At 40.7% G+C, this 22,135-nt stretch overlaps 1 protein-coding gene across 2 annotated transcripts in view; it reads right to left on the bottom strand.

The window, feature by feature from the left end:
- LOC132816136 (integrin beta-1-like) overlaps window positions 1-22,135 on the bottom strand; it is a 117,383-nt gene that overhangs the window by 31,623 nt on the left and 63,625 nt on the right. For both annotated transcript variants that reach the window (XM_060825601.1, XM_060825602.1), the window contains exons 9-12: window positions 14,033-14,122; window positions 13,783-13,923; window positions 11,272-11,474; window positions 6,100-6,338 (exon numbers count right to left, since the gene is read on the bottom strand). In XM_060825601.1, the coding sequence (XP_060681584.1) occupies window positions 6,100-6,338; window positions 11,272-11,474; window positions 13,783-13,923; window positions 14,033-14,122 (673 nt within the window). The remainder of the gene's footprint in view (window positions 1-6,099; window positions 6,339-11,271; window positions 11,475-13,782; window positions 13,924-14,032; window positions 14,123-22,135) is intronic.

Here is a 22,135-nt window from a genome sequence, read left to right as displayed (position 1 = left end):
GAATTAAAACCTGTCCACCCAAAATTTCAACTTCTCTGTACTCATTCTGTGCCTGTGGAATTGACAGCACCGATCAGAAAAAAAAATCTCCATTACTGCAAATATGGCATGGGAAAACTTCTCCTAGTTTCAGTGTGCCTGAAATACTTGCTTTATTGTACAAACATCACACACCCCTGGCCCCCAAGAATGACAGCAAATCAAATAAACTCTCCTTTTCTCTCACACTTTATGAACACCATTTTGAAAACGAGATTAGACAAGTGCAGCTAATCACAGTAGGTTTCTTCAGGTCACTGAGATCAGGGACAATGTGTGAAGAATTCTCGGCGTAAAACCTATATTGACAACCCTGCTCCACAAATCAGTGCAATAACCCCTACACCCATTGTATCTGTTAACTTTATCTATCAAGTGAAATATATCAACAAATTCAGAGGTTTATAGAGTCATAGAGATGTATAGCAGGGAAACAGATGCTTCTGTCCAACTTGTCCATGTCGACCAGATATCCTAAACTAATCTAGTCCCATTAGGCAAAACTTCGCTAAACCCTTCTTATTCATGTACCATCCAGATGCCTTTTAAATGTTGTAAATGTACCAACCTCCACAATTTCCTCTGGCAGGTCATTCCATACACACACCGCATAAAAAGGTTGCCCCTTAGGACCCTTTTTAAATCTTTCTCCTCTCACCTTATACTTATGCCCTCTAGTTCTGGACTCCTCCACCCCAGGGAAAAGACCTTTTCCAATAACCCTATCCATGCCTCCATTTTATCAACCTCCAAAAGGTCACCTCTCAGCCTTCGATGCTCCAGGGAAAACAGGCCCAGCCTATTCAGCTTCTCCCTGTAGCTCAAGCCCTCCAACCCTGGCAATATCCTTGTAAATCTTTTCTGAACCCATTTCAAGTTTCACAATGTCCTTTGTGAATCCCATCTCAGTTCAGCACTGGTTTCAGTGATCATGGTATCATTTTTCTAACAGTCCTGGCAGATAAAAAATTCTGTATGACGCACTTAGTCATAGACCCAAACATTGGCCAGGAATTTTGCCACAACAGAGACCCTCTCCACTGAGGCAAATATACCCCAGAGCTCAGGAATTTCAATTTCTGGATCCGAACGTGGCACCTCTCATCTTTTGCAGGAGCAGCTGATAGCTGGTGTATGCATAGGTCTTGGAGGTAGGTGTCCATTTAAAAGACCAGAGACCTCCAATGAAATGGGATTTCGCAGTCACTGTTGTTGGGAATCTAGAGTGTCGAGATTAGACTTGGTAAGACCAGATCTTTTGTCTTTACATGTCTTTCTGATAGCAAGGTACTCCTCTGGAAAGCTGAGGTATCCTTGTGGATATGTTCCTAGCATACCTTGCGATCAGGGATCCTTTTGGTGGGTAGTGCCAGGTGGAATTGTTTGAGTCTCTCAACTGGAGAAGGTTGTGTTTGAAAAGTGCATAAATATTATGAAACTTCCCAATTTGTCAAGAGCTGTCAAGTTGCCTTAAACTGTGCCATGATGTGTCAACAAGTGTTAATGTGTCAAGATGTGTCACTGTCAAAAACACGTGCATTTATGAATATCAGTACTCTTCGCAATATAGTGTAACCTAAAATATAGAAATTATAGAAATAAAACTACAATTTTTCCCCACAAATGGGCACTTGTGGTTAATTAATGCATTGGCATGATACGTGAAGGGGAAAGAGTGGTGGGTAGAAGGCACTTCTTTGATAGAGGATTGCAAAGGATGATGAGGAATTTGGTTAGGTTGCATGAGGAGTGTGTGTGTGGTGAAGGGGTGAGGGGATGAAAGGGGCAAAGGTTGAAAGAATGCTTTATATTTTTGCTCTTAGGGAGAGGTAAGATATCCCATTGGATCTGGTCTCAGGACACCGAAGGTGAGGTAAGGCACCATTTGCAATTGTAAAAAGACATGCTTGTGCATAAATATTACATATACTGGATATAGGTTTGCTTGCTAAGCTGGAAGGCTCATGTTCAGATGTTTCGTCACCCTATTAGGTAACGTGTTCAGTGAGCCTCCTGACAAAGCATGGCTGATGATTCCTGCTTTCTATTTATATGTTTGGGTTTTTTTAGATTAGATTAGCTTCCCTACAGTGCAGAAACATGCCCTTCGGCCCAACTAGTTCACACCGGCCATCTGAAGAGTAACCCACCCAGACCCATTTCCTGCTGACTGACGCACCTAACACTATTGGCAATTTACCATGGCCAAATCACCTAACCTGCAATCTTTAGAATGTGGAAGGAAACCAGAGCACCCAGAGGAAACCCACGCAGTCAACACAGGGAGAATGTGCAAACTCCACACAGACAGTTGCCCGAGGCTGGAATTGAAACTGGAACCCTGGTGCTGTGAGGCAACAGTGCTAACCACTGAGCCACTGTGCCACCCTATGGATTGGTGATGTCATTTCCTGTGGTGACATTATTTCCTATGGTGACATTATTTCCTATGGTGAGGTCATTTCCTGTTCTTTTTCTCAGGGGGTGGTAAATCGGGTCCAGGTCAATGTGTTTGTTGAGAGAGTTCCGGTTGGAATGCCATGCTTCTAGGGATTCTCATGCATGTCTCTGTTTGGCTTGTCCTAGGATGGATGCATTGTCCAAGTCGAAGTGGTGTCCTTCCTTATCTCGATGTAACCGGAGGCTCACTGAGGATGTTACCTAGGACAAGCCAAACAGAGACATGTACGAGAAGTATGGTATTCCAACCGGAATTCTATCAGCAAACACATTGACCTGGATCTGATTTACCACCCCCTGAGAAAAAGAACAGAAAATGACATCACCATAGGAAATGACATCACCACAGGAAATGGCATCACCATCCCAAAGAAACCCAAACATATAAATAGAAAGCAGGAATCATCAGTAATGCTTCGTCCGGAGGCTCACTGAAGAGGTTACTTAGTATGGTGACAAAATGTATGAACGTGAACCTTCCAGCTTAGCGAGCAAACCTACATCCAGAACCTCAACCTGAGCTACAAATCTTCTCAAAACTCGCTAATTGTATACATTCATTGGGTTTGGCATCATTGTCAAGAACTGTCCAAACAATAAAACAAATGGAGTTAGTGCTCACTATTTCAGATGCAGCACTAAAGCAATTGTGCAGCATTATTAATTTCCCAAACTACCAATTTCACAATGGAATTCCTATTGACAGACAGCTCTAACTGATTATTGAATGGAAATGCTTGTTTACAAAAGACTTTGAGCACTTGACTCAAATTATTATTTTCATAATGGATAAAGTGAAGAATTTTAATTATTTTATTTTGTAAATAACAAACTTTGTGTTTTGCATTATCATTTTCTAATAGTGATATTCTCAAAGACTGATAACTTCAATTTTCTGTCAGCATGATTGTTAAGTTATCCCATGCTGGGTAATAGCTGAGGGATGGACAAAGGATTTTATGAATTGGCACTCAACTGGCATACATGGGTCATGGGTTTACTGGGGACATTTGGGTATGAGACATTTTGGTAGATGGGTAAATGGGTATATTGCCATGGATGGCCAGGGCGATTGGAAGATTGGCATTGGATGCAGGGATATGAATGGCTATGCAGAATGGATAGATTGGTATGGAGTGCAAAGGAAATATGTGAGGTCAAGGGTTTGGCACATTGCTGTTGAGACATGAATGGCCTTAGAGGATGAGGAGATGGGCATAGATTGGCATAGAGGATATGACAGGAAAAAGTGAGGTCTGCAGATGCTGGAGATGAAGGGCTTATGCCCGAAACGTCGAATTTCCTGTTCCTTGGATGCTGCCTGACCTGCTGCGCTTTAACCAGGAACACATTTTCAGCATAGAGGATATGACAGACAATGGAGGTGAGGCCATTGGTATTTGTAGACATAAATGGGGCATTGAGAGTGAGGGATGTGAGTGAAGGCAGTGAGAGCACATAGGATGTTTAATATTCAATCTATATTTTTAAACTGTAAACTCAGTGCCAGAGTCCCAAGGCAATCTGCCTGCCCAGCCCATATTGTCATCTGGGCAACAATGCAGTTTCTTACAAAGACACCCGGCCTGACATGTAATCCATCTAGGCCCCTGGATCAAAACACAGATGTGGAGGTGCACAAATTTAAAGACTGGTTTCATGGAGCTGGGATCGTTCCTGACTCTGCACAATTAACCCATTAAGGAAAATCTGCACTATTGATTTTCTTTTAGCTTGGTACAGTTAGCCCATCTACTTCAGCTGAGTTGATGGAATTGAACAGAATGGATCTGGATTAGCTACTGGAGATATCAGAATACAGGAATGTCCCCAGTCAATGTCAAACTGAACTTCTAGCTCAGTTAAGTAAAAACTGCTATTTCCATTTCCCGCAATCTTCTTACCAATCCTTTAAACTGTGATGAAATACTCTCTATCCATGTTTTCTACTGAGCAAACCAGCAATCAGTGCATAGTAACATTTATGGAACAGCCATTCGAAGAGTTGCTATATAGCAACATTCAGTTTGGCTCAGCAATAGAGGGGAGGAATTTACCACAAGATATTTGATTGGTCACTCAGGAGAGTTCGAAATTCACTAAGAGGAGTTTAAAGGTTCCACCTTGTGAGAAAGTGACAGAAGCAGACTCCGTGTTAAGAGTGATGCAGCTGTCCAGATGAAACAGGTGGATTCCTGTAAGCCTGTATTTCCTATGGCTAACCTGTGTACCCTTGTGATTGTGGGAGGAAACTAGAGCACCTGGAGAAAAACCCATGCAGACACAGGGAGAATGTCTGTGTGGAGTTTGCACAGTCCTTGAGGCTGGAATTGAACCCAGGACCCTGATGCTGTGAGGCAGCCATGCTAACCACTGAGCCACTGTGCTGCCCTATGTAACAAGCAGGAATTACAGTGAAATTCATTTGATGTGACTGGAATGTCTGATTACTATGCATTAGCCATATTGACCAATGTTAACTGTGGTCAATCACCCTCTTTTCATGTTTAAGTGCCCTGGGCTGGATATGATGTGTCAGCACTTCATTACATACCATGGAATAACTGCATGATTTTATGTTTTTACTATGTTTTCTGCATCTCAACATTTTTTTTACTTTAAAAGTAAAAGTTACTGGTTCCTGGCCAGATCATAACATAAAATTGGCAGTTAGATCCAGAATCATAACAATACCCAATGATGTTTACCAACTTTCACATTTGTGTCAATCACAAATAAATTCAAATTCTGAAGACCAAGAATCAGCAAATGGAAACGCAAATAAAACAGAAAGTGCAAGAGAAACTCAGCAGATGAGGCAGCAGCTGTGGAGAGAGTCAATATGACTCTTCTTCAGAACTGAATGGGGCTGGAAAGTAATTGTTTTTATGCTGTTAACAGAAGAGAAGGATGGACAAGTGGAACAGATGGAGAAGGTATTGGAGTAAAAGACAAAGGGATGGTAGGGGAGGAGGAAATTTAGATGCAGAATTCTTGTTAACAGTAGGTTTGAATTATAGAAAATTGATCAGCTCTGTGTGGAATAAACCAATGCAACCATGCCATGCAGTGGGTGAGGAAGATGTAATCAAAATGGAAGACTGTGTTCATGGTCAGAAATTGTTGAACTCAATGTTGAGTCCTGAAGACTGTAATGTTTCTAAGGAGAAAATGAGATGAGTTTATTTTGGGCTTCACTGGAATAGGCTTGGCGTAGAAATACTAAGTTAGCTCGCTGAGCTGGAAGGTTTGTTTTCAGACATTTCATCACCATAACCAGGTAACATCATCAGTGAGAGTCTCTAGTGAAACACTGGTGGTATGTCCTGGCTCTCTGTTTATTGGTCTTGGTTTCTTAAGATGGTAGAAATGTTAGCATGAGAACAAGATGTGTATTCAAATAGCAAATAACGGAAAGCCACTCGAAGAGTCATATTGGACTCAAAATGTTAACTTTGCTGTTAACATCCACAGATGCTGCCAAAGTCATTCAGTACTTTTGTCCATTATGTCCTGTTTTTATTTCAGCATCCCACAGTATTTTACTCAGATTATGGGGAAGTAAATACAGGTCGATTCTGCATTCTGCAGTACACTTGCCTCCACAGAGCAATCCATTGAATCGGTCACAACTGAAGTTATCACATTCGCAATATCTGCCGGCGAAGTATTCATTGGGATTTTCCCTCTTGTTGCATTCACATTCCCCACAGATACAATCTCCATTACCACTGCAAACTAGAGATGCATTATCTTTTCTACAGGAGGCAAGCATATCCTCACGATATATTTCATCAATGTTGCATTCACAAAATCGACCAATGCGTCCTTCATTGCATCTGAAAATGAAACAGTTAAATCTTAAAATCAGCTTCAGGAAATCACAACCTTAGCTTCTTCTTTAAAAACAACCACCCTTAGTCTCAAGGGACATGACCTCAAGCTTTGGACTGGGAACTTAATAGTTTTCTGGGTGCATCATTAAACTAAATAATGTCCCTTTTGTTTTGTGTTTTATTTTTGCTCTTATCTCTTTCTTAATCGTAAAACCACAAGACCATAAGATGTAGGAGCAGAATTAGATCATTCAGCCTATTGAGTCTCTTCCACTATCCAATCATGGCTGATATGTTTTTCAATCTCATTGGCCTGCAAACCTTCAACCCCCTAACTCATCAAGAATTTCTCAATCACTGTCTTAAATGAAAAAACAAAAATTGTTGAAGAAGATCAGCAGGTCTGGTAGCATTTGTGGGAAGAAAGCAGAGTTGACAATTTGACTCTGGTAACTCTTCATTAGAATCTCTATCCTACTTCTGTCTTAATTGCACTCATTGCTTTCGGAGGACTGTTATCCTGCCATTTTCACCTCATTGAGACATTTCATTGTTTCTTATTTGTCCCATTATCACTCTCTTTGGCTTTTACACCATCAAAACTTGTGCCATTTAAACTGTCCCGCCCTGCATGCTATCGAAGAATACTCCATTTGGTCTTCTTCCTATTCTCTTCCTTTTCACTGATTCAAAAGCAATTATATTCCTGACTTTTGTCAGTTCTCTTGAAAATAATCATCGATCTGAAACACGCCCAGATCAGCTGAAAGTTTCCAAAGTTTTCTGTTCTTGGATTTCACACATCTGCAGTATTTAGCTTTCGCTGTTCTCAACTGTGTTGTTTCACTCAGTAGGAAATACTTGAATTAAGATTATCAGGGAAAAGAGCAAACAAATTCTCAAACCAAAATAAAAAGATTTTATCACAGGTCAAACATTTGTGGATGAAAAGGAAAATTATGTTCAAAACAATGTGACAGGAGTCAAATACTAAAAACAGAGAAGGCAGTGGGGCATGATTAACTTGTGCTCCAGAAGAAACCACATTCTGAGCTATTTGATTGCTGTGTACAGCTATAACGCTGGCATCTAACTGAGAATGTGGGAAATATGGGTTGAGAGTGGGGTGCTGGAAAAGCACAGCAGGTCAGGCAGCATCTGAGGAGCAGGAAAATCGATGTTTTGGGCAAGAACCCTTCATCAGGAATGAGTTCATTACTGATGAAGGGCTCTTGCCTGAAATGGCGATCTCATGCTCCTAGGATGCTGCCTGATCTGTTGTGCTTTTTCATCACCCCACTGTCAACTCTGATCTCCAGCATCTGCAGTCTTCACTTTCTCCAATGTGGGAAATATGTCAAATAAAAACATCAAGATGATTTCAATCCTGTCCCTTAATGCTGGACACAATAATGAGACATGCAGGGCCATGTAATTAAGCAGAATTGCTCAAAAAAAGACAATTCAAACTTGAATTTCAGTTCTGAAATTGGCAGAATTTCAGGCAAAATTTTCAAGAATGTGCAAGGGACAGAGTTGGCTCGCATGAACAGATCTTTACAAGTGATAGGACACACTAAGAGAGCAGGTGGAGAAGTATCTCAGGAAAATAGGAGCAGTAGAGCCCTTCAGCTCCTTGGGCCTGCCCCTCATTCAATAAGATTGATCGGACCATAGCCTTAGTTGCTTTCTCCTGTCCTTCATAACCTGTGACACCCTTGTGGATCAAAAATCTGTCTAATTCAGCCGTGGATATAGTCAATGACCCAACTGCAATTATTTTTGGGGAAGAAAATTCCAAAGATTACCAACCGTATATGAGAAGAAGTTCTTCCACATCTAATTTTTAAATGGGAGATCCCTTACATTAAACTATGATTCCCCCCTACCCCCCACCCCAACCTAGGTTCTTCCATGAGAGGAAATATTCTCTTTTTAATCCCCTCAGAAAAATAAGATTAACTTCTAAACTCTGAATGGGTTTGCTCTGGATCTGTTCAAACTTTCCTCATACGACTGCCTCTTCATTCCTGGTAGCAGTTCAGTGAACGTCTCTGAACAGTTTCTATGCAGAAATATCCAAATTTAAGTAAGGACATCAGCTATACACAGTTTCAGAAATAACTTTTGTCATTATAGCAAGCCTTCACCATCTTTACAGTCTGCTTCTCTGACATAATCTCCAGAGGCTGGTATCTCATCACCATAACGCCCTTTATTTGCACATGGAGAGTCTTTGACAATGACTTAGCTCTCTCAGAGCCAGCTCTCAAAGTGTCTGACACTCATGTTCTTATCTGTCAGCCAGGAATCCCTGATTGGACCAGATTAACAGCCCCAATTGGGGAACTCATATTCTATGAGGCTGACCTTGTTACAATCATTACATACCTCCTCCTCTGAGTCCAAGGACATAGGCTGGTTCTTTCTATTTTGAGATGAAGCAGTTCATTTAATTGATATCAATGCTGTTATCTCATTACCCATTTCTTTTACAGCCAGTTGTAGTATTTGAAGTTTAGTTGGGCTTCAGCTAGAATGCACTTTTGCATGATTGCATCATTGATCCCACACCAATGATAACTCAGCATCTCATTAAGGGTTAAACTAAAGTCACATGCCTCTACCAGTCATCTTAACCAAGTCAAAAATCCTGACACAGATTTCCCGGTTCTCAAATTGCCAAGTAAAACTGATAGCATCTCAGAATTAAAGAAAGTTTGGGGTTGTAGTGTTCCTTACTAAATCTATCAGCTCCTGAAAGGATTAGTATCTGGTGTCTCAGGGAAAGTTAGGGTCTTAATAACTTAAAAAGCTGTAGGTCTACAAGCTCTCAGTAGAATTACTCAGTGTTTTTCATCTGCCCCAATGTTATTTGCCCAGAAATTTAATGCTTTCTTTCCATATGCTGGGCCCAGTCTTCAATAGCAAGATTGAACAAATCAAGCTTCTACAGTCATGGCATGATTGCCAGAAAATCTTACCCTAACTCAAAGACTACGGTTATGAGAGATTATCGTCAAATTCTTTCGAATAAAGTCCAACTTTCTTCAGTCTCTTTCTGTTTAAATCATATTCTATATTTCTATTCTTCCTACCAAAATGGACAATTTCACATTTTTCACAATGTATTCCACCTATCAAATGTTTGCCTACTCTCTCAACTAATCTATGTTTCCTTGCAAACACAGGTATTATCCACACAACTTGCTTTCCGATCTAACACTGTGTTGTCAGAAAATTTGGCTACAATGCAGTCATCCCTTCATCCAAGTCATTAATATAGATCATAATTACTTTAGCCACTAGCACTGATGTCTGTGGAACTCCATTAGTTAAAGCTTGCCAAGTTGAAATTCCCAATACACTGTTTCCTATTAGTTATCCAATCCTTTACCTTATTTAATATATTACTTCCAACATTAGAGCTCTTATCTCGAGTGGGAACATTTTTTTGCAACACTAGCCAAAGGTATCCTGTTTCTTATCTTGAATTGTGGCGTTAATTCTCACATTTTTTGCTGTTTAAGATAATTTTAGTGATCTCTTAATGTTAGGAATTGTATTAGGCTCCACTCAATCTGATAATAAAGAGTCCAACAAAGTGAGAGGTGCTATTTCTGGCTCCTCATAGTCTAATGAGCCTATGATAACTTGCATCTTTTCTATCATGCAATGAACTATATATTGTTGTTAAGACAGGAGCCTCTCCTTGTTAAACACATTCATGGTTCATTCCCTAGCACCTTTCATCATTAAGCTCTTTGATTCAGTATAGAATGGCAATTTGGTGGCAACAGCCTAGCCCAATCATTAGCTGGCAGTGGTTGGTTCTGAAAGACACAGAACATTCTGCAACTAATGGGATCCTTTCAGAATTGAGGGAATTCTGCAAGATTTCATTCAATGCATCTACTATCTCCGAACCCACTTCTTTTAAGACGCTGGGGTGTAACCCATTAGTTTCAAGGGGCTGTCAGCCATGTGTTAATATGGACTGGGTCAGAAGACTGTTCCTCTGTACCTATTTTTCTCCATTTTTAAATTTATTCCTGAATCTGCAATGCTGGACTTTTTGTTTTAAGAACTGTAACTGAAAGAGCTGTACCTAGGGACCTTTGTACCTAAGATAAGCAGCAACTTGCACTTTTCACTGTACTCATTTCAGCACATGTAACAACTAAGCTAATTCATTTATTCTAGCTACATTAACATTCCTATTGCATTTCTTTCAGAAATGATGCTGTAGGATCTTTGCTTCATGATGCAATGAGTACAAAAGCAGGGAAGCTGTGTTGAAACTTTATAAATCTGGCTAGCCTACATTTGGAATTTCTATTTCAAGTTGTGGTGACAACATCAGTGTCAGATTTTTAGGGATGAGAAGGATTCTCTACCCCAGACAGCTGCAGGTGCTCAGTTATTGACAGCTCTCCCAATTTTGGCACTAGCTCCAGATTTTGAGAAGGAGGACTTTCCAAGGTTGACAGGGCTGAATTTCCAACGACTAGTTCAATGCCAAGTGATCCATTTAGTTTCATTCCATTTTGGAGATTTTTCAGCAGTTTGATATAATTGAGTGACTTGCTAGAGTTATCAGAAGGCAGTTAGCAGTCAACTACACTGTTGTGGGTCTAAAGGCACATGTAGGCCAGACCAGCAGCTTGCCTTCCCTAAAGGACATAGTGAACCAGATGAATTTGCTTACAGCAATCAACAATACTTTCATTGTCATTATTAGATTGTTTTTATTCCAGACTTTGTCAAATTCAAATTCCACCATCAGCTATACTGTGTTTCAAACACTGCCCCCCCCACCCCTAACAATACCCCTGAATCACTAATCCAGCAATAATGTCATCATGTCATCACTTCTCTACTTTTTTTTGTAATTTTCCCTGTTATCAATAATGTGCTAAATAACTTAGTAACTTACTTGCAGACTCCACACTCTATTTTTCCATTCCCCTCATTGCAATCTGGGCGTTTTGTGATTTCCTGTTTATGGCACTCACATTCACATAAAAACTTCAGAGTGATTTCCACTTTCTCATTAAAACCTGTTGGCTTGAGCTGAATAGTTGCCTCCTGCTCATTTGTTGGGCATTTCTTTGCTGTAACATGTATGTCAAATTTCACCTGGAAAGACCAGAGTGGCATTTTAAAAATTGTTCTTCTTGTAAGGGTTCTCAATGAAGTGCTGCTGCGGACTGATCAACACAGACAATACTTTGCTGTTGAGAGATCAAGGGTGAAGCTTTAAAACCACAGAACAGATATCTACTTGTTGTAAAGAGTAAAATGAAGTCATGTATTAAGAAATGGTGATTAAATTGCAAGATACTGGAGATTTAGAAGCTGCAACACCACAGGAGGAAGGAAAGATTGAGTAAATTAAGAACATCCATAAGTTTGCAGTCACGAAGAAGAATAAATTAGAATTTTTAAGTCTGAAATCACAATTTCTTTGTATAATGCACTAAGAACATCAAAAGAATGCATATGACAATCTATTCATAGGCTCTACCAGTAAAGTAGCTGTATTATACTGTATTAATGCTTAAGGAGGAAAACAATATTCTAAAATCAGCTTTTAACCTATCAAATATTTAAATATGCAAAGCATGATGATGGTATCCATGCAAGAACTCCAAGGTATTGTTGTGCAAATGTATGATAAGATGCAAATTTCACCACTTCTTGGCAAGTGGTTGTGATCAAAACTACTCAGCTTTGATAAGTTGCCATGCATGTTGGGGAGTTGCCCGTTCTGGCATTACAGGTTACCTAGGAACCAGGCTCAAGGGAAAGTAAGCTGTGAAAAGGACTCTGCAGATGAATATTGATAGGCTTAATAAGTGGGCAAGAACCTGGCAGATGGATTATTTTGTGGGAATTGTCAAAGTATCTATTTTGGTATAAAATGTTGAATGTTTTTTAAATGGTGAGAGACTAGGAAATGTTGGTGTTTAAATGTCCCTTTCACACATATCACAAAAAGTTAATGCATAGATGCAACAAGCAATTCAGGGAAATAGAATGTTAATTTTTATTGCAAAGAGACGAGATTATATGAAAAAGAAACCTCACGCAATGACCCTGCGTTATAGTGAAGCATCACTTGGAGTACCATGTGCTATTTCAATCTCTTTACCAAAGGAAAGTTCAATCTTTCTTCAAAAGGATTTGAAAAGTGTTTTGCTGGAAAAGCATAGCGGGTCAGGCAGCATCTGAGGAGCAGGAGAATCGACCTTTCGGTGATGTGACAAAAAGTGTGACAAAGGTTTACAAGAGTGTTTTTTGAGAACTCAGACAAGATTCTCCGGTAGGTGATCAGTTTCTGGCCCCATGTGGGAAGATGCCTCAATTCCAAAAGCTGTCAGCAAATTATTTGACTTCCATAGCCAGTGGTTTTAGCAAAACATTGAATGTTTTCAAGAAGGGTTTAGATTTAGTTCTTGGGGCAAGTGGTATGATGACGAGATGGGAACAGGATACTAAGTTGGATGATCTATCACTTTCATATTGAACATTGGAGCTGGCTCAAAAGACAGAAATAGCCTACTCCTGCTCCTAGTTTCTATGTTTCCATCAGATCTCTGGCAGCTCTTCAGTCCCACCAGTGGCACTGTTAGCCATGATCACTGCTAAGATTGCAGACGGTCCTTGAGCATGTGTGTCGCTGGAGGTCAGAGTTCAAGGTTAGAGTGTTGCCCTTATAAGGCATGCCCCAGAAGGATGACACAATTGGGATGTTGGTTAGGGAGGTGAGGGCACAGAGTCACAGACAACTACAGCACAGAAAAATGCCCTTTGGCCCATTTCAACCATGCCAGTCAAAATTAACCACCCACTATTCTAATCTCATTTTCCAGTACTTCTCCAAGAGTCTTCTAGCCCTTGCATCACAAGGGCATACTTAAATACTTAAATTTCCACTACCCTCTGGGTGAAAACATGGTTCCTCATATCCCCTCTAAACCTCCTGCTCCTTATTTAAAAAGAACGTGTACGCTTGAAACAGAGGCACTGATTGCAAGTCTTTCCTGGAGCATGCAGCAGGGGGCCATTCTGTACCTTGTGGCACTGCCATGTGACACACTATCATGAGGAGGAAGCCTTAGAAATCCATTGATTGGCTGCTTAAGGGTCGCAGTCAGCTCAAGATAGGAAGTGAGACTCCCCAGAACCCAAACTGCATCTGCTAAGACAGAGGACAAGCAGATAAGCAATGGACTTGGCAATCCCGGTCATCACATCCAATTATACACTGCCTCTGTCCATCTGCCATCTTGCTCCCATATTCTGATAAGATTGGCATTAAAACATTTCTTCACTTCCCAAACAGTACACACAAAGTAATTCCTCAGATGTATTACTGGCCGAGTATTACTGACCACGATCGAAGTGCAAACATACATTATGTTCATTGTGACCTGTAAGTTACCTTGTCACCAGTGTGAATCCCTGAACACTTGGAGCTGTCTTCCTCTGTATGTACAGTATTGTTATTACAGTAGACTGTAGAATGCATTGTCACTCCTTCTGGCAATGAGCTATTCTCCAAGATCACAGCAAAAGACAAAGCCTGCAAAAAAAGGATGAAAACATAACCCCACTATACTTTTAGGTACTAGATCAGTACAAAATGTTGGGCAGATTTTAATGCAAGAATCACTATACTGGTCAGTACTTACATGATAAGCGTCAAGGATTAACTTGAATACGTCACTAGAATTCGGTGTCAGGATGCCCACTTCAGATTTTGGAATTGAATCGTGAAACATCTATTAAAATACAGAAGCAGGTTTTTATCTTGTCATATTGTTACAGGCTGCAGCTTTAATAATCATGCTAAGCTCCTTGGATTTTCTCTTTGTGAATTAAAGATAGCAACAGAAATGGGCACAAAATGCTGAAGAATGAACAATCCAAGTTTAAGGGCACTGATTCTGTCTTCAATGTTAAATATAAAAATGATTCCTATATATAAGATTTTGAATGAATACCTTCCTTAATCCACCACTACACAGTCAGAGCAACACTTTTACCATTTGAAAAGCTGCATGACTTTGGCCTCGTTTCTCAGGCTGGTGTTATCATGTATTCACCGCAAGCTCAAAAAAGCATCCTGCCAATAACTGAGAGATGGCTACTGACCATGAAGAAAAGACAAGTGCTTTTTACAGAAAAAGATCACTTGTGCAATGCTAGAAGAGGAAGAAGGCCACTTTAGAAGCAAAAGACTCAGCAAGCTTTGCTATCCAGTTTTCCCAACTGTATAATCAGTACACTGGGAAAGGGGGAGCACTCAGCATAAGGAAACTTCATCCCTGAAACTGCAAAAGCAAACTGGACACTTCAGTATATTTGACCTCTTGCTGGTTTTAGCTGTCCAAATGATAGGAACACAAAATAGAATTATAGTTAATCTTTTCTCCAAATCATTTCATATTTTGAATTTTAAATACTTCTCAAACTCCCCCTTAAATAGGTTCATTTCTTGTTTTTCAATTCTCATTGACACGACACATTCCCATTTAACATCCCACTTTCAGAAGATCTTTCTTCCAATTCTTCTACATTCTTATAGTGATAATCCTGAACCCTAGGTCATTTATTACTGACCTACCAACTAGTGAGATTAGACCATCATTATTTAAATCTTTCATAATTTTGCATTCTTCTATTCAAATAAACTTCCTAACCTGCTCTGTAGTGCCCATTTGTTTCAGTGTAAGGAATAAAAGCTCAACTTTATAAATTTTTGCAATGAATGGCCTTAAGTTGCATGTTTTCTCCAAAACTCCTGTCTCTACTCATTATTAACAAATGACTTTCTGACTCTTATAAGAATCCAAGTCATCTTTATGAACTAAAATACATTTACCCCTACTTTAAAATCCAAGTTCTCAAATTATTGTATCTTGTAAGCCTTTATCATATCTCTACCCCAGAAAAAAATGTAAAGTAATCTTTAAGAGGCATTTTCTTTTCTTTCATTTCTTCTTATTACTACTTCTATTTTACTTTAATAATAATCATATACTTTAAATTAAACAGACAAGGACTTTTAGAATCATATTCTACACAAGTCAAATTTTCACCTGGTATTCATTTTCTTTCACATTTCCTTTAAACAGAAAATCTATTATAATATTGTCTTCTCCTGTAATATGTATGATTTTTAAATGGTATGGTTGATGCAATAAACTCCAATGAAACAATGTCTCAAACTCAAATTATATAAATTCAATTTCTTGGAAAAGTAACTGATGTGCCCTTGATAATCATTTTATCCTCCTGCAACTACACTGCACCAACACCAATGTCACTGGCACCTACAAACAGTTTAAATAACTTCTCATAATTAGGTGATAGTAAAACTGGTATGGTAGTCAGTATCATTTTTAAACTATCAAACACACTCTGTCATTTTTTTTGTCCATTCAAATTTCTTGCTTTTCTTCATTAAACTAATGAAAGAGAGTAAAAAGTGAGGTCTGCAGATGCTGGAGATCAGAGCTGAAAATGTGTTGCTTGTTAAAGCACAGCAGGTTAGGCAGCATCCAAGGAACAGGAAATTCGATGTTTTGGGCCAGAGCCCTTCATCAGGATTCCTGATGAAGGGCTCTGGCCCGAATCGTCGAATTTCCTGTTCCTTGGATGCTGCCTAACCTGCTGTGCTTTAACAAGCAACACATTTTCAGCTAATGAAAGAGAGTGACCATATTCTTGAAATTTGCATGAACTTCTGATAAAATCTACTAATATGTGGATTTTAATGATCACAGATCATTTGCACTTTGATGAAATGGAACACTTTTCTATTATGAACTAAATTGCAATACGATGTGGTTTACTCAATGTCATGTATGTACAGTCTATTGCACCCTGCACTGAGGGAAGCCAGTTGCTTTGCTGAATCTGATTGTCTGGGCTAAAGCATTGGCCTCAATGTGGGGAAATGAGATGAAGCATTGTGATCTGGAACAAATCAGCCTCTGCTAACAGCCTCAATATACTGTGTATTGGCAACTGAGAGATCTCTCACAGGTCCCCAGTGGATCTGACAGTGTATAGAGGTTCAGTGTAGATGGCACCACCAGGATAAAGGTGGCCACTGATAGCTTTGGGCCACAGGTCCCACACCAGCAGTTGACAGTGTGACAGTGTCCTGGGAGCTCCAAAATCTGCACTGATATTGTGCTTCGCTCATATGGAGGAAATGGCATTGAGGACAAAACTCTCTGGCCCTCCCACATCTCCTACACACCATGAGAGGAGCTTCAGCTGTGACCTTTACTTGTAGAGGTCATTCCGCATCTGCTGGTGATTGCTGCTGATCCTGGGCTTACTGCTGCGTCTGGGCCAATTTCATTTCACTTTATGTTTGTTGTATCACAGCAACAGGCTCAGGGATGGCCAGGACTGGCAGCTTAATGTTCCAGGATACAAATGAAACAAGAAGGATAGAAAGGGAGGCAAGAGAGGAGGGGGGAGGTGTTTTTGATAAGGGATATCATTACACCTGTGCTGAGGGAGGATATTCCTGGAAATACATCCAGGAAAGTTATTTGAGTGGAACTGAGAAATAGGAAAGGGATGATCACATTATTGGGATTGTATTATAGAACCCCTAATAGTCAGAGAGAAATTGAGAAACAAACTTGCAAGGAGATCTCAGCTATCTGTAAGAATAATAGGGTGGTTATGGTAGGGGATTTTAACTTTCCAAACATAGACTGGGACTGTCATAGTGTTAAAGGTTTAGATGGCGAGGAATTTCTTAAGTGTGTACAAGAAAATTTTCTGATTCAGTATATGGATGTACCTACTAGAGAAGGTGCAACAATTGACATACTCTTGGGAAATAAGGCAGGGCAGGTGACTGAGGTGTCAATGGGGGAGCACTTTGGGACCGGTGACCATAATTCTATTCGTTTTAAAATAGTGATGGAAAAGGATAGACCAGATCTAAAAGTTGAAGTTCTAAATTGGAGAAAGGCCAATTTTAACGGTATTAGGCAAGAACTCTCAAAAGCTGATTGGGGGCAGATGTTCACAGGTAAAGGGACAGCTGGAAAATGGGAAGCCTTCAGAAATGAGATAACGAGAATCCAGAGAAAGTATATTCCTGTCAGGGTGAAAGGAAAGGCTGGTAGGTATAGGGAATGCTAGATGACTAAAGAAATACTATAGGAAGGATGTGGAGGCACTGGAATGGGTGCAAAGGAGGTTTACCAGGATGTTGCCTGGTATGGTAGGAAGATCGTATGAGGAAAGGCTGAGGCACTTGGGGCTGTTTTCATTGGAGAAAAGAAGGTTTAGGGGTGACTTGATAGAGGTGTACAAGATGATTAGGGGTTTAGATCGGGTTGACCATGAGAACCTTTTTCCAAGAATGGAGTCAGATATTACAAGGGGGCATAGCTTTAAATTAAGGGGTGGTAGGTATAGGACTGATGTCAGGGGTGGATTCTTTACTCAGCGAGTCATGAGTTCATGGAATGCCCTGCCAGTAGCAGTGGTGGACTCTCCTTCTTTATGGGCATTTAAACGGGCATTGGATAGGCATATGGAGGAAAGTGGGCTAGTGTAGGTTAGGTGGGCTTGGATCGGTGCAACATTGAGGGCCGAAGGGCCTGTACTGCGCTGTATTTTTCTATGTTCTATGTTCTATGTTCTATGTTCTAAATTGAGGTTTGGTTAAGAAAAAGAAGGAAGCATACATAAGGTATAAATGGGATAGATCGAGTCAAAGGCAGTAGGAGTATACTTAAGAGGGAAATCAGGAGGGCAAAAAGGGGACATGGTTTAGCTTTGGCAAATAGAATTAAGGAGAACCAAAAGGTTTTTACAAATACATTAAGGACAAAAGGGTAACTAGGGAGAGAATAGGGCCCCTCAAAAATCAGCAAGGCGGCCTTTGTGCAGAGTCGCAGAAAATGGGGGAGATACTAAACAAGTATTTTGCATCATTATTTACTGTGGAAATGGATATGAAAGATATAGACTGTAGGGAACCAGATGGTGACATCTTGCAAAATGTCCATATTACAGAGGAGGAAGTGCTGGATGTCCTGAAACACATAAAAGTGAATAAATCCCCAGGACCTGATCAGGTGCATCTGAGAACTCTGTGGGAAGCCAGAGAAATGATTGCTAGACCTCTTGCTGAGATATTTGTATCATCGATAGTCACAGGTGAGATGCCTGAAGACTGGAGGTTGGCTAACACGATGCCACTATTTAAGAAGGGTGGTAAGGACAAGCCAGGGAACTATAGACCAGTGAGCTTGACATTGGTGGTGGGCATGTTATTGGAGGGAATCTTGAGGGACAGGATGGATATGTATTTGGAAAGGCAAGGACTGATTAAGGATAGTCAACATGACTTTGTGCGTGGGAAATCATGGTTTTTGTAGAAGTAACAAAAAGGATTGATGAGGGCAGAGCGGTAGACATGATCGATATGGACTTCAGTAAGACTTTTGACAAGGTTCCCCATGGGAGACTGGTTAGCAAAGTTAGATCTCACGGAATAAAGGGAGAACCAGCCATTTGGATACAGAACTGGCTCAAAGGTAGAAGACAGAAGGTGGTGGTGGATGGTTGTTTTTCAGACTGGAGGCCTGTGACCAGTGGAGTGCCACAAGGATCAGTACTGGGCCCTTTACTTTTTGTCATTTACATAAATGATTTGAATGTGAGCATAAGAGGAAACGTAAGTTTGCAGATGACACCAAAATTGGAGGTGTAGTGGACTGCGAAGAGGGTTACCTTAAATTACAACAGGATCTTGACCAGATGGGCCAATGGGCTGAGAAGTGGCAGATGGAGTTTAATTCAGATAAATGTGAGGTGCTGCATTTTGGGAAAGCAAATCTTAGCAGGATTTATACACTTAATGGCAAGGTCCTAGGCAGTGTTGCTGAACAAAGAGACCTTGGAATGCAGAATTATAGCTCATTGAAAGTGGAGTTGCAGGTAGATAGGATAGTGAAGAAGGTGTTTGGCATGCTTTCTTTTATTGGTCAGAGTATTGAGTACAGGAGTTGGGAGGTCATGTTGCAGCTGTACAGGACATTGGTTAGGCCACTGTTGGAATATTGCATGCAATTCTGGTCTCCTTCCTATCGGACAGATATTGTGAAACTTAAAAGGGTTCAGAAAAGATTTACAAGTGTGTTGCGAGGGTTGGAGGATTGGAGCTATAGGGAGAGGCTGAACAGGCTGAGGCTGTTTTCCCTGGAGCGTCAGAGGCTGAAGGGTGACCTTATAGAGATTTACAAAATCATGAGGGGCATGGATAGGATAAATAGACAAAGTATTTTCCATGAGGTGGGGGAGTCCAGAACTAGAGGCCATAGGTTTAGGGTGAGAGGGGAAAGATATAAAGGAGAGCAAAGGGGCAACTTTTTCACACAGAGAGTGGTACGTATATGGAATGAGCTGCCAGAGGATGTGGTGGAGGCTAGTACAATTGCAACATTTACGAGGCATTTGATGGGTATATGAATAGGGAGGGTTTGGAGGGACATGGGCTGGTTGCTGGCAGGTGGGACTAGATTGTGTTGGGATATCTGGTCGGCATGAACAGGTTGGACTGAAGGGTCTGTTTCCATGCTGTACATCTCTATGACTCTATGACTCTATAATCCCTCTGTGGTTGATGCATGAGTGTCTAATTCAATGAACTTTAGTGGGGAACAGCCAAATGGATATGGAGCACTCTGACAAGGAGTGATACAGAATGATAGCATGAAATGAAGGCATGATACTTGGATATTAGACATTATTCTAATGAAGGCATGTTGCAAAGAGAGAGTAGGAGATTGTAAGTGGTCATGCATACTGAACCGTTCTCTTCCTAGCCCTAAAACATTGCACATAAGTACATCTTACAATGTGCATGCAGATTAATTTGGATGGGATTCAATACCATGCTGGGCATACACTCTGATCTTTAAGTGCGGAATACTCTGCATCTAGTTACTATCAAGATGGTGATAGAACGGGAGCCTGCAATTTTAATGCAGTAACATTAAGTAATAGTGAAGTTAGTAATAAGTGATAATCCACACCAGTGAGCTTTTCGCACTCAGTTAGAGTTAGATTATCGTCTCAGGATCCAATAGTTGGTTAGAAATAGGGGCCTGTGCTCTTCATGTCAAGAAGGCCCACACTGCACCTCTCACCTGATCCTCTGTATTTTCACCCAGGCCATATCATTCAGGGACTGGGAAGAGTCTACCCTGCATCTTGTTTAAGACAATAAAAAACCTCTTCTCATTAGGCTGACAAGCAGATTTCATCCATTGGTCCAGACCCCAACTAAAAGGAGGATGATGGCAACAAATCTACCTGATGTAGCTTTTGAAAAAACTGACTCTGGTGAGGATTCATCATACAACAAGAGCCAGGGTTTACGACGAAGAGAAGAAGGTGGTGAAAATAGTGTATACTAATCTTGAACTTGGATCAAACAACTATGAGAAATAACTCAACTATGTTCTCAAATCACTATTAGAGGGTTTAACGGAAATATTGTGCTTATCTGGTGGATTTTTGGTGTGTTACAAGTCACTGAGGCAACACACTAGGAACCAAGACCCAGCATCACAAGTTAACCTGAACAAATTTCCCCATTTTCTACTGGACTGAGTTGACAGTAAGCATGGACCAGTTTCTGCATGTCACAAATGTACTATTCATAACAAATAATTAAACTCTAACCATTTATAAACAGTGTTGAACCATCAGCACATAAATCTGCTAATTAAAGCTTTAATCCAGGTATAATATCCTCCTCTCTCACACACATATGAGCATGCACACAGACAAAGAAAGAAAGACATGGCTAATGGATAAATGGAAAAATTGGAAAAGCAGTTCAGTAGTTCCTGTCCCCAAGGGTTTCTGAATCTTATAATTCATACACTGGTCAGAATGTTTCTTCTCAATCATCCTTCTCTGGATGCTTCTTCTGGTTTACAAGAAGCACAGGGTGGCTGATTCACTTAGAAAATGCCTTAGGTAGAGACCTTATCAATTAAAAGTCACAGCTTACAGCAATTACAGCCAAATCCAAGCCACACGACAACTGGAGGAAGAACAACTCATCTTCCGCCTTGGGACCTTATAATCACACGGCATCAACATCAACTTCACTAGTTTCCAAATCTCCCCTACCTCCACCTCATCCCACAGCCAACCCACCAATATGGCACTGCCCTCTTGACCTGTCCATCTTCTTTCTCATGTATCCGCTCCACTCTCCCCACCGACCTATCACCGTCACCCCCCCCACCTGCATCCAATTATCCCTTCCCAGCTACCTTACCCCAGCCCCACCCCTACTCTCCTATTTATCTCTCAGCCCCACAGCTCCACCTGCATCCTTCCCAGCTACATTCCCCCAGCTGCAACCCCAAATCTTGCAGCCCCCTTCCCCCTTCACATTCCTAATGAATGGCTTATGCCTGAAACGTCGAATCTCCTGCTCCTTGGATGTTGTCTGACCTGCTGTACTTTTCCATCAACGCACTTTCCGACTCTAACTTCACCCTGAGCACCTTAGAGTGTACATCAGTCTCTACAAAGATGTCAGAGCTTTATCAAGCTAAGATATCAATTTTACAAAACAGTTCATTCACTGTTGGCACAATTGCCTGCTTGTAGTTGTTTTTTTATTAGATTACTTACAGTGTGGAAACAGGCCCTTCGGCCCAACAAGTCCACACCGACCCGCCGAAGCGCAACCCACCCATACCCCTTACCTAACACTACGGGCAATT

This window comes from Hemiscyllium ocellatum, chromosome 5, assembly GCF_020745735.1.
Source record: "Hemiscyllium ocellatum isolate sHemOce1 chromosome 5, sHemOce1.pat.X.cur, whole genome shotgun sequence".
NCBI classification, from domain to species: domain Eukaryota; kingdom Metazoa; phylum Chordata; class Chondrichthyes; order Orectolobiformes; family Hemiscylliidae; genus Hemiscyllium; species Hemiscyllium ocellatum.
The sequence above is the reverse complement of the archived record's forward strand: the minus strand, read 5'-3'. Positions and strand labels throughout refer to the sequence as shown.